At 41.6% G+C, this 16,258-nt stretch overlaps 1 protein-coding gene across 3 annotated transcripts in view; it reads right to left on the bottom strand.

The window, feature by feature from the left end:
• The window catches only part of ROCK1 (Rho associated coiled-coil containing protein kinase 1), a 180,651-nt gene that overhangs the window by 76,413 nt on the left and 87,980 nt on the right, over nucleotides 1-16,258 (bottom strand). For all 3 annotated transcript variants that reach the window (XM_074944515.1, XM_074944516.1, XM_074944517.1), the window contains 3 exons: nucleotides 12,654-12,792; nucleotides 10,193-10,284; nucleotides 2,456-2,615 (listed from right to left, as the gene is read on the bottom strand). In XM_074944515.1, coding sequence (XP_074800616.1) covers nucleotides 2,456-2,615; nucleotides 10,193-10,284; nucleotides 12,654-12,792 — 391 coding nt within the window. The remainder of the gene's footprint in view (nucleotides 1-2,455; nucleotides 2,616-10,192; nucleotides 10,285-12,653; nucleotides 12,793-16,258) is intronic.

The raw sequence follows: 16,258 nt of genomic DNA, 5'->3' as shown, positions 1-16,258 counted from the left end.
TCATGGCTATTTTTAGTAAAAAAAGTCATGGACAGATCACAGGCAAAAAACAAAAATTCACAGCCTGTTCATGACTTATACCATAATACCCCTGATTGTATCTGGAGGGGAGGGAGCCCCAGGGCACCAGCAGTTGATGCCGCCGCTATGGGGAGGGAGGGGCAGGGAGCCCCAGTGCCAGTCACCCCAGAACCACCGCAAGCCGCATTGGCCGCTGCTTGGGCAGTCCCCAGGGCCGGCTGCCAGAGCAGCAGCCAGTGTGGCTGGCACCGGGGCTGGGGCTGCTCCAGCAGCAGCTGGTGTGGCTGTCCCCAGAGCTGCCTGAGCAGCTGGTCCTGGAGGCAGCTGCTTGGGCGGCCATGGGGTCAGCCACACTGGCCGCTGCAGAAGTCACGGCGGTCTCAGAAATTCACAAAATCCATGACTTCCACGACCTCCGTGACAGACATGAAGCCATTGTTATAAGCAACTGAAAACAGGGCCCTATAATGGAAGGCTTTGAGCAACCTTTAACCATTATTGCTATCAACACAACCTATTTGTAATAACCAATAAATAGCAACGCATGCAGTTTGAACTGATGTTATTTAAAGCCTCATGGGCAGTAGTGCAAATTATAAAAATCACATCAATTTCATGCTGCTGCTTGGGAGAACTTTAAAAGAAAAAAGAGACTAAGAGGCAGAGTGGAGTCACTATCTTCACAACAGCCAAGTGAGAACGAGAAACTTCCTTACCCTTTCTAGCAGCCATGAGGAGACTTTAAGTTTATCAGATATCTATTAGCTAGAAACTGATCTAAAAGAAAGTCCCCAAGCCAAGTCAAGGAACATCATCCTAGGGATAAAGTGAGTTTTCATTGCCCTGGGATCACTGGTTTTGCGCTCATCCTTCTGGCCTCACACAGACACATTCACGAACTACTCCTTAACCTTTTGTATGTGATTCTGTCTAGTAGATGTGTCAGGGTTTTGGGTTTTTTTACTTTGAACTTTGGGGTACAGATATGGGGACCTGCATGAAAGACCCCCTAAGCTTATATTTTATCAGCTTAGGTTAAAAACTTTTCCAAGGCACAAATTTTTTGTCCTTGGATGGTATTGCCACCACCACCAAGTGATTTAAAAAACATTTAGGTAGGGGCCACTTGGAACCCTATCCCTCCAAGCCCCTTTACCCCCTTTTTTGGGGAGGCTTGAGAATAATATACCAACCAAATACGTTAACAAGGTGAGCACAGACCAGAGCGTGGGGTTTTTAGGACACTAAAAACCAATTAGGTTTTAAAATTAAAAAAAGAAAAAACTTTATTATAAAAAGAGGTAAAAAAACACCTCTGTAAAATTAAAATAAAAGATAATTTTACAGGGTAATAAAAAGATTTAAAACACGGAGGGGTTCTTTTTAGGCTTAACTTTAAAGTTACAAAACAGGAATAAACCTTTCTTTTGGCATATCCCCCCCCCAAAATATTCCCCCAAGCCCCTTTATCCCCTTTTTTGGGAAGGCTTAAAGATAATATACCAACCAAATAGGTTAACAAGGTAAGCACAAACCAAACCCTTGGGTTTTTAGAACACTAAAAACCAATTAGGTTTTAAAATTTAAAAAAAACAAACAAACAAAAAAAACTTTATTATTAAAAAAAGGTAAAAACACACCTCTGTAAAATTAAAATAAAAGGTAATTTTACAGGGTAATAAAGTTTAAAATTAAGCCTCAAAATTTGTGTGTGTGTGTTTTAAAATTACAAAACAAAAATAAACCTCTCTTTTGGCATAAAAAAATTTACAAGCTAAAACAAATAATTTAATGCATTTTTTTACTATTACTTACAATTTTTGTAATTTTAAATATATTATTTTAGTAAAAGCTGCATTACCTACTTGGTTTTTCTTTTTAAACACACATACAAAAAAGCCCAAACAAACCCCATCCCCAACCCCAAATTTAAAAGCATCTTCCTTTCCCATTGGTTCTTCTGGTCAGGTGCCAACTAGGTTAATTAAACTAATTAACCCCTTGCAGGTAAGTAATTCTGTACCTTTGGCCAAAAAAAAAAAAAAAGGGGGGGGGGGTTATATTACTACATACATAAAGGTTGTTGTTACCCTTCCCTTTATATTTATAAGAAGGTGCCTATATGTATGGTTAATTCAGAATCAGTAACACTGTCCAGATTACAAAATTCCTGTAACATTTTAAAACACTAACGTCTAGCGGTGGGACCATTTTCATATAAATACCACAAATTATGACACTCTAGAATTTTTCCCTTTTAAACAGTCTATTATTATCTAAATATACAGAGAGAGAGAGAGATTGTGAGTGAGTGAGAGAGAGAGAGAGCAAGCACGCGCTTGCATGTGTGTACACACAAAAATATGTAGATAAGAATCAAAAATACAAAACTTGATGATAGTACAAAACATTAGTTTGTTTCCTCCATACTTACTGATGGTTGCTGTAGTATGTAAATCCTACAAAAGGTAGCTGGTTGCCAACAAATGCTTTTGGTATAGGGAATGTTTCTTCCTCTCCCTTGTCTTCTTCCAAATCATCAAAGTTACTAGTGTCAATATCACTACTTAAATCAGGAACAACTGGTGCTACAGCTACAATAAAATAAAATTATTATTCCACTCAAATGATAACCAGCTGAATGACAAATGTAAATGTTATTATCAATATCAGAATTTTCCCTTCTGTTACAGTCTTACAGTCCATAATTTTTGTGTTATTTTAAATAGTCATGACTTGACATTTAGGGATTTGTGTGTGTCAGTAGGTGGACGGATGCGACAGTAATCATCTGAACAAATTTAGGTCCTGATCCCATAGTGTATGGGGCAATGCAGATTCAGTAGGGTACAGCAGTTCACTTTTGTGCTATGTAATACATAGGATCAGGGCCTCAACTTAGATCTGTCAAATTAACCATGGACATCATGAAAAGTCAATAGAGGAGTTCAGAAACAAAAACTGAAGTGAAGACCAGTGAAGAATCAGTAAGTTCTTTAGTGCCAGATTCTCGTGTGTTCTGGCTCCTTTGTGTCACTCTGGCCGTAAAAGAGAGGCAGAAAGAAGCCAGATTTGACCAGCTGAGAATTTTGTTGGTGTTGATGAGTTCTCAGTTGGAGCAGAGCAAGCATACTTGGTTCCTGCACTACCCATCTTTCCCTACTCAGCCATGGATCAGAGGGCATGTCAGGGACATACAGAGACAGAAGGGGGCTTGATCAGAGCACGTCCTACCCAATCCCCAACTGACAAAGTCTGTTTGGAGACTACGAGCAAGGAAAGTTTAGAGCAGGGGTCTCAAACTCCTGGCCCGCGGGCCACCTGCAGCCCAAGAACTTCCCCACTGTGGCCCGTGGAGGAGAGACGCAGGCAGGCAGTTGCCGACGATGTCCGGTGTAGGCGCTGCCCCCCGTAGCTCCCATTGGCTGGGAGAGGGACAGAGATATCATCATTAGTTGCCGGGCAGAGTCAGCCATGGAGGCAGCATCACTTTTTTCCCCACAATGAATATAAACAAGTCAAAATACCGAACACAACTATCTGAGGCACACCTCGCTGCAATCCTGAAAGTTTCAACTGCTCAGTCACGGAGGCCAAACATCAACAAACTGACAGAACTGAAGCGCTGCCAGGTGTCTGGCAAACACTTAAAACTCTCTGGCAAGCGAAGCATTGTATAAAGTTGTATAACAGGTTTATTATTTCTAATAAATTCAAAATAAAAAATACAATATAAACATTTTCTTTTCTGAACATCATCTTTAGTGACATTATTGGCCCGCTGGCAGGATTTGAGGACTGGCACTGGCCCTAAGGCAAACTGAGTTTGAGACCCCTGGTTTAGAGCATTCCCCACTGAGTGGATCAAAATTCTGGGCAGCAGAGAATCTGGCCCTCAATTCTCCAAGAGGTTAAGGTACAAACAAAAGCCCCATATTTTCAATAACTCTGAAGAACTGTGTTGGCTTTACAAAGGCTGGCTTTCGGCAGGCAATTTTTGCATTCAAATCTATTCATTCATCACATGCACTTACACTGTTCCTGTTCTTCCAAGAAAAAAAGTTTATTTTGGGTTCAAATCAAAATTAAAAGTGTTTTTAAAACTATTTCTATAACAAGGAGATATAGTTACTCTCATGCCTTATAATCACGCATCCTTTGGTCTTGCCACAAGCCCCTTTGTGGGCAACCATTTGCATCAGCAGTAAAGAAAAGAATGATTACTTATCCTCTGGTGCGCATACGTGTGCAATCGGATTCTTCTGAATATCAAAGTCCATTGGGGGAGGGGGAGCCTATACATATACCCCCTCATGCTCCCATATGAGGGCATAAAGAGTGAGCCAGCCACCAGCCTCCCACAGTTCCCTCAACTCAAACCCTATGATAACTGAAGGCTTCAAAAAGCAGGAATGGGAGGGGAGCTCCCACAGGTCATTGGATCCACATTGCCAACAACATCTCAAAGAACCACAGTTACTGTAGGGTAAATAACCTTCCTTTATTTTTGAGTATGTGTCAGTATGGATTTCAGGTAAGCAACTGGCAAGCAGTATCCCTCTAGGAAGGTGGTAATGAGGAGTTCCAGCTAAATCACTTGAATAGTGATTTTAGTACTGCTCTACCAGCTAAGTCCAAGCAAAAGATGTCTGACAGAAGTCCATGGGTTACTCTACATCATTGCTTTGCAGATATCTGATACTTGTCCATTTCTGATGCAGGCGATGATGCAGCCTGAGCTTTGGTGGAGTGAGTCTGATATATGATGGGAGAGGTATAACAGCCAACTGGTATCATGAGGAGATTTTTTGTGTATCCATTTTGAAAGTCATCTTGATGAGATGGCCTGACTTTTAGAGCGCATGGCTATAATGAGAAATAGACAGGGCCATAGACTGAACAGTTTGGTCCTCTCAACATAATAAAGCGAAGTACTGGACACAGCTAGTACAGTAGAACCTCAGCGTTATGAACACCAGAGTTACAAATTGACACATCAGCCATACACCTCATTTGGAACTGGAAGTACACAATCAGGCAGCAGCAGACAAGGAAAAAAGCAAATACTGTGTTAAACCTAAACTACTAAAATAAAAAGAAAAGCAGCATTTTTCTTGTGCACAGTAAAGTTTCAAAGCTATATTAAATCAACGTTCAGTTGTAAACTTTTGAAAAAAAGAACCATAATGTTTTGTTCAAAGTTACGAACAACCTCCATTCCCAAAAAGTGTTTGTAACCCTGATGTTCTACTGTATAGGCAATTTCTTTTCTTCCAGTGCCTAGTATGGTTTCAGGAAGAAGAAAGGTAGGTTGATTAACTGGTTTAGATGAAAATCTGAGACCACCTTGGGAATGAATTTCAGATGAGGTCTTGCACCATCTTGTCTCTGTGGGGTGTTGTATACGGGAGCTCAGCGTAAGTGCCAGAAGCTCTCACACTCTTCTGGCCAAAGTAATAGCCACGAGGAAGATTAACTTCAGTGCATGGTGTTGTCAGGAGCATTCTGAGAGGTTCCATGAGGCTTGGGAAAATTTGGTTGAGCTCCCAGGCAGGAATAAATTCTTCACACAGTTGGTAAGTATTTATTCCCACGGAGGAACTCTGATACGGTCAGATGAGAAAAGAGAGAACTGTATAAGTGAACGAAAAGTAAAATTATTGCAAAGTGGATCTTAACAGAACTGAATGAAAGACCAGCCTTCTTCAAGAGCAACAGATACTCAAGGATCTCTAGTATCAAGACCTGAACTGAATCCAGACCACGTTGATGTGCTCACGTTGAAAATGTCTTCCATTTTGAAGAGTAAGTCTTTCTGGCTGACATTTTCCTGTTTTGTATCAGGATTTTCTGGACCTGCACAGAGCAGCCCTTGTCTGGGGTATTCAACCAGCCAATAACCCACACAATCAGGTGCAGTGACTTTGGGTCTGGATAGAGTAGCTGTCGCAGCCAGACCTAATGGTCAGAGCCAGAGTCCATAGTCATGAGACAGGAGTCAAAAGTCAGGATACAGGGATCAGAAGCAAGAGACAAACTTGAGATCAGAACCATGAGTCAGGAACCAGAGTCAGGCCGGCTCAGGACACTAGGAGGTTAGAGGCTGGAGAAAAAACTGGAGATCAGGAACCACAAGTCAGATGCCATGAGTCAAGCCAGGTCAGGATGCTGAAAAAAAAAAATCAAGCCAGGGGAGCAGGAAGCAGAAGGCACACTGTCTGGGACAGGGTGAAGCCCAGTTGTTTAAACAGCTTCCTGATCCTGCTGTTGGCTTAAGTACGGCCAGCAGCTCTGGGACTCTGCCAATAGGACCCCAGGGGCAGAGCCTCAAACTGGGGCTGGGTTTCATGGATCCTAGGTAAGCAGTTGTCAGTAGGCTATCAGGTGGAGGTTTGGAGCGTGGCCACTCCCATTAACAGACCCAAGTTTGAGACAGCGGGTCATGACAGTAGCTGTCAATAGTGTTGGAAGATCAGGTGCAGGCAGTCCAGAAACTAAATGTATATCTGTAACAGATCTGTCATCCAAAACTGCCTCTGCCAGTATGGAGCTTACATTAATAGATTCTAGGTACAGAAATTTTCACTCCCCTACCACAGCCAGCCAGATGGGGATTTGAACCCAAGGCCTCCAGCACTGGGAGCAGAATCCACGTTCCTACCCCATCAGGCCATCTAGGAGAATATTAGTGGCTTTTTCTCCTCAGATTTTGGAACTCACCCTGAATATCAGAAAAATCAGTGGAAAGGCATATAGGAGGCCTTGGGACTACTGAAGAAGGAGGCATCTAGTATCAAAGCCCAGACTCAGGCATGGTCTGGAACAGTTCTAATCATTGGTGGGAAATAGGTACTGTAACAAAGGAATATCAGACCTCTGATGGACATCTGCAGTGACCACTCAAGAGAAATTACAGATGGTCTACTCAGGAAGTCTACCAAGTTAACTCCTGGGAAGTGAAAAGCCATGGGGGCAAACTTGTGTGGGTGGCACCATTGCTTGGGTTTCATATCTTCCAGACAGAGGAGAGAGAGGCTTGTGCCTCCTGGCTTGTTTATCCAGAGCATGGCAGAGGTGTCATCTGCCAGGACGTGCACTGTGGAATTTTGAAAAACAGATAAAACTGTCATGGATGCTACCCTGATGTGTCTGAGCTCCAGAACATTGATGTGGAGCTCCTTGTTTTCTGGAGACTAGGTCCTTTGCATTTGTAAGTGACCCAGGTTGGCTCCCCAACCTGTCCCTAAGGCATCCATGATTAAAGTCCTTGTCAGAGAGGTGGCAGAAGAGCAGTACCCTTCCACATGTTTGTGGGTTCCTTCCACCATCCCAGTTCAGCAACAAATGTGAGGTGGACTCATGACCTTCTTGCTCATTTGGTGTTCTGCAGGGAAACCGAGCAATATGAGCCAAAGTCGGAGAAGTCACAGATGAAATCTGGCAAGTGGCATCACATATGTGCACACTAACATATGGCCTAGCAGTCCCAGACACATGTGGTCATGTTTGAGTCTTTCTTGAGCCCTAGTGATTGCACTGATAGAAGGTAGGCTGACTATCTTCGGGAAGGTACGCCTTCATCGACCTGGAGTCAACAAAGGCTCCTATGAACTCGATCACCTACAGTGGCAAGAGAAATGATTTTCTGTAATTCACCAGAATGCTCAATTGAGATAACAGGGAGATGGCATAATTCTAAGCTTGCCGCCATCTCCTGCTAGGATTTTCCCTTGATCAGTCAATCCTCCAGGTAAAGGTAACAGCCAATGCCCCTTCTTCTGAGACATGTCACTATTACTGATAGGCACTTTGTGAAGACTTTCAGAGTTGTGGAGAGTCCAAATGGCAGTACCTTGTGCTGGTTATGACTGGGCCAGATGGAGGCTACATGGAAATATACATCTTGCAAGTCAAGAGTTGCACACAGTTCTTGAGCATGACGTGATGGAATTAGAAAGTGTTACCATCCTGATTCTGAGGCAGCATTTGTATTTGTTCAGTCTCCTCAGGTCTAGGATAGAACAAAAAAAAAAACAAAAAAAAAAAACACACACACCTGTCTTCAGGATAAGAAAATATCAGGAGTAGAAGCCTCTTCCCTGAACTCTTGCACTATGTCTTCTACAGCTCCTACACACAACACTTAAACAGGCTGTCATGATAAGAAGTCCCTGAAAAGGAACAGGGAAAGAGGGTGGATAGGAGGCATGCATTGGAAATGCTCCCGCAGGCAAGTGTGGGGGGGAGGTGGGGAGGCAACCCTCCATAGTTTGGGGACTGTTGTCTGGATGGCCTCCACTTCAGTAAAAGAGGGACCAATCTCCTTGTGGACAGGCTGGCTAGAGTAGTCTGCAGGGGGTTAAACTAATAGCAAAGAAGAGGGTAAAAAGAGGGAAGATACGAGCACTCAGTTAGCACAAAATCAATATGTTGAGAACAAATTTAGTCAAGAGCCCAAAGGACATGAAGAGAAGAAATTCCTGAATTGCCTACACACTAACACTAGGAGCCTGGGTGGCAAACAAGAGGAATTGTTCATGAGCATAAATTTGATCTAGTTGGTATTACTTAAATCTGGTGTGATGATTCACATGATTGGATGTTAAAATCAATGGTTATAATCTATTTAGGAAGTACAGAGTGGGCAAAGGGGGTGTGTGGAGTGGCTCTCTACATCAAAAATGGGATTACTTGTTTCCAAGTCACTAACAACTTGAAAGAAAATGATCTCGAATGCTTATGGATCAATGTCCTAACAGATAAAGCATAAGATGAGCTATTAGTTGGTGTCTGCTACAGACCACCAAATCACACTAGGGAACAGGATATGACCACTTCCTTGCGCACCTGTCTATACAGGAAAAAAAACCTGTGCGATCACGTGGGTCCTTCAATTTGAGTGACATGTGCCAATACTAAAACACTCTTGGAATTTCTAAATGTTATAGATTACAATTTCCTAACTCAAAAAGTTTTGCATCCAACACGGGGAAACTATGTTAGACCTTGTTCTAACAAAGAGGAACTGACCACAGAACTAAGAGATAATGGTAGCTTAGATACAAGCCAGAGATGGTAAGGCTCAAAACCGCTCCACCCTTTATGCCCTCACACCAGAGCATGAAGAGGCTCAGGGCGCATGCACAGTTCCAATGGACATTGCTATTCAAAAGAATCCAATCTTGGGCACATGAGGTATATGCACACCTACAATGGGATCCACACTGAGATATACTCAAAGAACACTGAACTACATCAGTACCAGCCATTACCCTCTCCCGTAAAAATCTACCTCCTTGGGCTTGATGAGCATGACCTCATACCACCCACTCTGAAAAAGTGTGACTGCACAGTTCTTACCTTATACAAAAAGTTTTATCCTTGTGAGTTCGGTTTATGAAAAAAATTTAAATAATCTTTATAAAAATAAAGATGAAGAGATTCAACCCTGAATCAAGCTATAAAAATAAATAAGCCACAGCACTACCCTCCCAGGCATAAACCTGAACAAACAGGCTTTACACTGTGTTCTAAAGGTTAAACTGACGTGGTTTTGTCAGACCCGTGGGAGAAAGAATGCAAGAGTTGAATGACCCTATACTGAAAACTTTGTCTCCAGCTCCCAGGCTTTCAAAGTGAGACATGATTAGCAAGAAGTTACCAGTTGAGCTCCCCTGTGTGATGACCCAGAGGAGAATTTTTCAGATAACTCAGACAAACATTGTGCTTAAAAAATATAGTTCCTGAAGCACAGTGATCATATGCTTTCTATGGCTCAAACCAATAAGCAAGCAGACAGATGCATTCTGTACCACAAACTTCTAAGACACTTTAATCCCATGTCAAAACTTTCTGTTGTCACTTACCTTCCAGAAGCTTATGATATCATTATGAATTAAGGAATAATAAATACAGAAGACAATATTGCTAAGAAACTGATCTGGTCTAAGCATTTGCTAAAAGAAAAAAAAATAGACTGAAGAAAATCTTGAACTGTGTGGGAAATCTAAATAGACTTGCCTCTTAGCAAAGTATTGAGCAAAATGTTAATTACATTAATTCAGTATTTAAAGAGAAAAAGCCTTCCATTAGAACAGACAGGTGACATCCCTTTTGCTGATACACCATGTAAATAAGAGAATATTACTGCTTAGTACAAAGAACTACTTACTGTCTCTAAGAGTTTCCCAAGCCCACTGATCATTTTTGAAGAAGAGGTGTCGTTTGATTTCTTCTACACCATTTCGTCCTAACCTCACTTCCCTGTAAACAAATGTTTAAAAACAAACAAAAACAAAAAAACACCATGTAAGATTTTTCCTTTCCTTTAACGAGTTCAAATATCCTAGAGTTTAGAGGTGAGAGTCTACATCTGCCAACTAAGGGCAGTATAAAAGCTCTAGTTTCTATGAATTTGTAACACAGAATGCCCTATACCAGCACAAGTAGGTTCATGGCGTTTCTTCCCTTCATCCCATAATGCAATCTGGTCTTAGGTCTTGTCTACCACAGGAAAGTTTTACTAGTTATACGGATATAGTCGTGTCTGTATAACATCACTCCCTTTCCCCACCCACCCCCATATATATGGACTCTCATTCAGATATAGCTATGGCATTTTTGGTTTAGCTTAAACCAAATATGCCACAGTTATAAGTGACATAAGCTAAGTGACATAAGCTAAACAAACTAACCAATGAACTCCACTCTTATTCTACAATTAGAGTACCTAAAAGGAGATGTTATACTGATGCAATTATATTCATTTAAATTCACACCTTTGGGCATACAAAATAAATTTTTAAATGTAGACAAGGCCTTATGCTATCAAATTTGCAGCTAAAGAAGTGTCCCTTTAATTTAAGAAACTGGGCCCAATTATCCTCTCACTTCCATTGTTGTAAATCAGTAACTCCATAAAAGTCAGTTTCATTTGCTGTAGGTGAGAGGAAAATCAGGATCATTATCTCTTGTCCAAGTTCTTTACGATATAAACAGTATTCACTGACAGCATTCACACGCTTTCAGAAACAGCAGAACCAACCAATCAATAACACTGCTCCATATGACTCAGTCAACTTTCCTATGCAGCATTTCCATGTGCAGACCACTGCTACTTGGCTACAATGCAAAAGAAAATGAAAAAGACAGGTAAAAAAGAAAACAATAAAAAGAGGGGAGAGGGAAAAGGATTGAGAAGGCAAGACAAGGAAAAAAACGACAGACCGAGAAAGACGAAATGAGAGGAAGAGAAACAGACAACAATATTAGGGCAGAGGTAATGGCAAGGATAAAAACTAACACTGGTACTCCACATAAAATGTTCACTCTAAAATTGAAATAAATTATTACAATTAGATTTTTTGTAGTCCACCAGACTACCATAAAATAAAATGTTACCCTTATAATAATCTAAAAAGTTCTGAAGTAAGAGAAAATTTTATTTAAAAATTAAGATTCTCTCTTCTCTTGCCATATACTCACCTAGATATTTGCTTACACTGTTGGAGCCTGGATAACATTTAACCCCATGCTCTCAAAATCCCACACTGAATTTGAAATGTCCAGAATTAACTTTCCTATTGTCTTTTTATGGAATTTAAAAGATTGATTTCCCAACTATGTTTTCAATTAGTTCCCAGGTAAGCATGTAATTCTGTTTTTAAGCGTTATTAATTTACTCTAAAATCAAGCAACTTCCATTTAGCAATGTAGCAAGTGCTATGTCAAATTAACAATTTAAAAGTTTCCATGATGAAAAACACTTCTCATGTGTACAAACTGTGAATTAAATGCGAATTTAAGATAGGAATGCCAAATTGACATTTCAAGTCTATTTTTATTTGCAAGCCCTATTGATGAGAGTGGAATATCATTTGAGATGCTAGCAACTGAACCAACAAAATTCTCTGGTTCCATTGCCCTTATCACCTGGGGAATCAGAATGACACACACACACACACACACTCTTTACTTTTTAAGAGAATGTGAGTTGGTTCTTGTAACTTAAAAGAAAAGCCTATCGAAGCTTATAGTGAAGAATAAGATTAGATGAGACTAAATACGCAGGCTGTCTGTTTTAAAATCTTTTTTTTCTGTAATGTTTTGTTCCAACTAGTAAATAAAAATAGTCTGTTTTAAGGCTTTAGTCAATATGACTATTCACAGGTTCCCAAACGGAGGAAATGCAGATGCCTGAAACTTAGTCAGGCCTATGGGGTGATATGCAGCTGAAATACACACAGTAGTGTACAGGTATCCTAGTCAAATAAGGGGAGAAATTGTGAGATTCCAGCCCAAGAAAGGTAAAGAGAGGTGGAGGGCAGGAGAAGGGGAGAAGAGAAAAGAAAAAAATGAAAATAAGTAAACCTAATGGAGGTGCACTCAGAGAGACAAGAAAAAGGATAGAAGGTACAGCTGGCCTCACATCTGTGACAGTGTCTATATGGTAGAAGAAATATATTACACAAAAGGTCAGAACAATGGATGTTTCTGATACGGTTCAACAGTTTAGAATACCACTAGAAAATCATGTATACACAAAATGCTTTTTTTGTTTTGGTCACAAGAGGAGAAAATGTTATTAACAAAAACTTATTTAAAATTCTGAATAAAACTTCGAGCTATTTTACCTGTCAGTTAAAAAGGCACATATAAGGTTTTTTGCATCTTTAGAGATATCATTATCATCAGGGAAGGTAAGAGAGTTCTTATGGTTCATAATCTTACTATATGTTCCAACCAAGGAATCCGCATAAAAAGGTGTATCACCTGAAGAAACAGCAGTTCAAAAATTAAATATCTTAATATAATGTAAATATCAAAAGTAGTAGAAGTTTTAATTTAGAACATTTTATTTCTTTATCATACACTGTGCCTTTGAAGGCTCTCAGTGCCCATACACAATTAGAAGTGCATACATTCTTCTTTAATAAAACTATCTACTAATAGTCCCCATATTTGAGTTCTATAGCACACCACTTACTTAAAAACTTGATGTTTGACATACAATGTGCACGTTTCTACTTTTTGTGCACATTCATTTTAGACCTTAATAGGTATAAAATAAGTATTTCCAGGCTCTATAGTAAAACAAATGCCTAAGGAACCTTAAACATTTGATTATAACATCCTTTTAAAACATCTAAGTTTTTCAGACAATGCCTCAAAAGGAAACACAATGAAGATCCCATTATTATCCGTCTTTCGTGTTACTCAAATTACAAGAAACAAATTTGTCACAAGATGTCTTGATATATGCTGGTATGCAGCTGAACTTCATTGAATGGCTTGACTTTTTAATTTTTCTAATTCAACTTTGACATTCCTGCAGTTATCTGGATTATTGTTGAACACGAGCCAGAGTTCGCCTTGCTTCCATTTTTACAAAATGGAAATCAAGAAAAACATAACATTTTGAATAGCTCTTAGAGAAAATTTTAAAAATGCCATTAATGAGAAGTGTATGTAAAAGTGTGGGGAGAGGGACCTAAAAAAGGTAGACAAGTGTGGGGAGTCTTGGCTGGAAAAAAACAATTACTAACTTTTTGTAACTGTTGTTCTTTGAGATGCGTTGCTCATGTTCATTCTATGCTAGGTGTTTACATCTCACATGCACAGTTGCTGGAGATTTTTTTCCCTTACTGGTATCCGTGGGACCAGCCCTAGGGTCTCTGCAATCTCTGCAAACATGCCGGGGCTCTGTAATCTCTCAGTTCCTTCTTGCCAGTAACTCCGATAGAGGAATAGGAGGGCAGGTCATGGAATGGACACGAGAAACACATCTTGAGAACAACAGTTACAAAAGGTTAACAACCATTTTTTCTTCTTTGAGTGCTTGCTCATGTCCATTCCACGCTAGATGACTCACAAGCAATACCCCTGAGCTCAGAGTTCATGGACATGCTGATTGCAACATTGCTCTCCTGAAACTGGCATCGTCACGGGTCTGTTTCATGAAAGCGTAGTGGGATGTGAAGGTATGAACAGACTATCATGTTGCAGCTCTGCAGATGTCCTGGATTGGTATCTGTGTGAGGAACACTGCTGACAAAGCCTGGGCTCTCATGGAATGAGTGATCATGATGGCCAGAGGCGGAACCTTTGCCTGCTCGTAGTAAGCTCAGATGCAAGCAGTTATCCAGGATTAGAGTCTTTGGGATGATACCGGTAGTCCTTTCATCCTTTTCACTACTGCTACAAAAAGTTGTGTAGACTTGCAAAAGGGCTTAGTCATCTCAATATAGAAGACCAGGGCCAGCCTAACATCTAACATATGAAGCAGATGTTCCTCATCAGTGCTGTGGGGCTTTGGAAAGAAGACTGGCAGAAAAATGTCCTGGTTGTTATGGAATTGCGACATCACCTTCGGGAGGAAAGCCGGGTGGGACTGCACCTGAACCTTGTCCTTGAAGAACATCATAGAAGGGGATTCTGATGTCAGGGCTTTGATCTCGGAAACGCTTCTGGCCAAAGTGATCAACACTAGGAAGGCAACCTTCCAAGAGAGGAGCAGTAAGGAACACGATGCCAACAGTTGGAAGCGGGAGCCCCGTGAGCTTTGATAGGACCAGGTTTAAGTCCCATTGGAAAATCAGGTCACGAACTGTATGCAGCGTCTTCCAAGTCCTTGAGGAACCTGATCATCATCTTGTGCGAGAAAACTGATCTGCCCTGTACTGAAGGTAGGAAGGTGGAGATGGCTGCCAAGTGAACATTAACAGATGATAGAGCCAGACCTCAATGTTTCAGGTAGAGCAGATACTTCAAGATGGACTGCAGGGAAGACCAAGATGGAGAAAGATTCCATGTGGAGGTCCAAAAAGTGAAATGCTTCTACCTAACCATCCACCAAGACTATCTACTTGGCTTTCTCCTACCTAGCAAGACTTGCTGAACCTGATTCGAGCAGTCTTGCTCCTCAGGGTTCAGTGATGCACCAGCCGAGCCATCAGGTATAGGGAGGTAAAGTTTGGGTGAAGCAACCAGCCGTGGTCTTCCAAAATCAAGTCCAGATGGGGTGGGACTGCTAGTGCCACTGAGAGGTCCAGAAGGATGCTGAATCAATGCTGGATATATCATGATATCATGAGATAACAGAGATATCACAATAACCTTTGCCTTGTCCCTCTTGATCTTTAGGAGAACCTTGTGAACCCAGGGGATCAGTGGGAAGGCGTATAGCAGGCCATCTGCCCATGAGAGCAGGAAGGCATCGGAAAGGGAGCCCTTACTGAGCCTGTGCACAGAACAGAACCAGTGGCATTTCCTGTTCTGTCTGGTGACTAACAGGTCCACCAGGGGAGTTCCCCACTTCTGGAAGATAACACTGGTGACCTCTGAGTGAAAAGACCACTCGTGGCGAGAGGAAAAGGACCTGCTGAGATGATCTGCCAATGCATTCCAGTCTCCCTGGAGGTGCGAGGCCTCAAGATGAATAGCGTGCTTCATGCAGAAGTCCCACAATCGGAAGGCCTCTCGACTCAGAGCTGAGGATCAAGATCCCCCTTGCTTGTTGATATAAAACATCAGGGCCATGTTGTCTGTCAAGACCTTCACGACCATGCCTGAGAGCTGGGGGGGAAAAACACCTGGCAGGCCAAGCGTATCGCTCTGACTTCCCCAACGTTTACATGCAGGGAGAGTTCATCCTGGGTCCTAAAACCCTGGGTCCTGAGTCTGCCAATGTGGGTTCCCCACCCCAGGTCTGACACATCTGAAACCAAGGTTACTGTCAGATACAGGGCACCAAGAGGCACCCCTTCATCAGAGAATACAGTTCTCTCCACCAAGTCAGAGAAGCGAAGATAGGCGTTGGAATTCTGAAAACCAAGTCCAAGCAGTATCTGTCCATTGAGTAGACTGACATGAGCCGCGTCTATAGGGGTCTGAGACATAGCCGCAAATACTGCACCACTTAGGTACACGCTGCCATATGACCTAATAGCTTGAGGCACACCAGGGTGGTTGTAAGTGGGTGAACTGTAACCCAGGCGATTAGATCCGACATAGTTCGGAACTTGGCCTTCAATAGGTAGGCCTTGGCCTGGGTGGAGTTGAGCACTGCCCCAATACTCTCTATTCTCAACACCAAGACCAATGTTGATTTGTGTGTGTTTATTAACAGACCCAGTGCTCAAACGGTGGCCCGTACTATGCCAATGCTGTGCTGAACCAGAACCCACAAGCGGCCTTTGATCAGCCAATCATCGAGGAAGGGGTAGACTTGTACACTTCA

This window comes from Natator depressus, chromosome 2 (genome assembly GCF_965152275.1).
Source record: "Natator depressus isolate rNatDep1 chromosome 2, rNatDep2.hap1, whole genome shotgun sequence".
NCBI classification, from domain to species: Eukaryota; Metazoa; Chordata; order Testudines; family Cheloniidae; genus Natator; species Natator depressus.
Note: the sequence above shows the minus strand (reverse complement) of the source record. Positions and strands in the feature narration are given on the sequence as shown.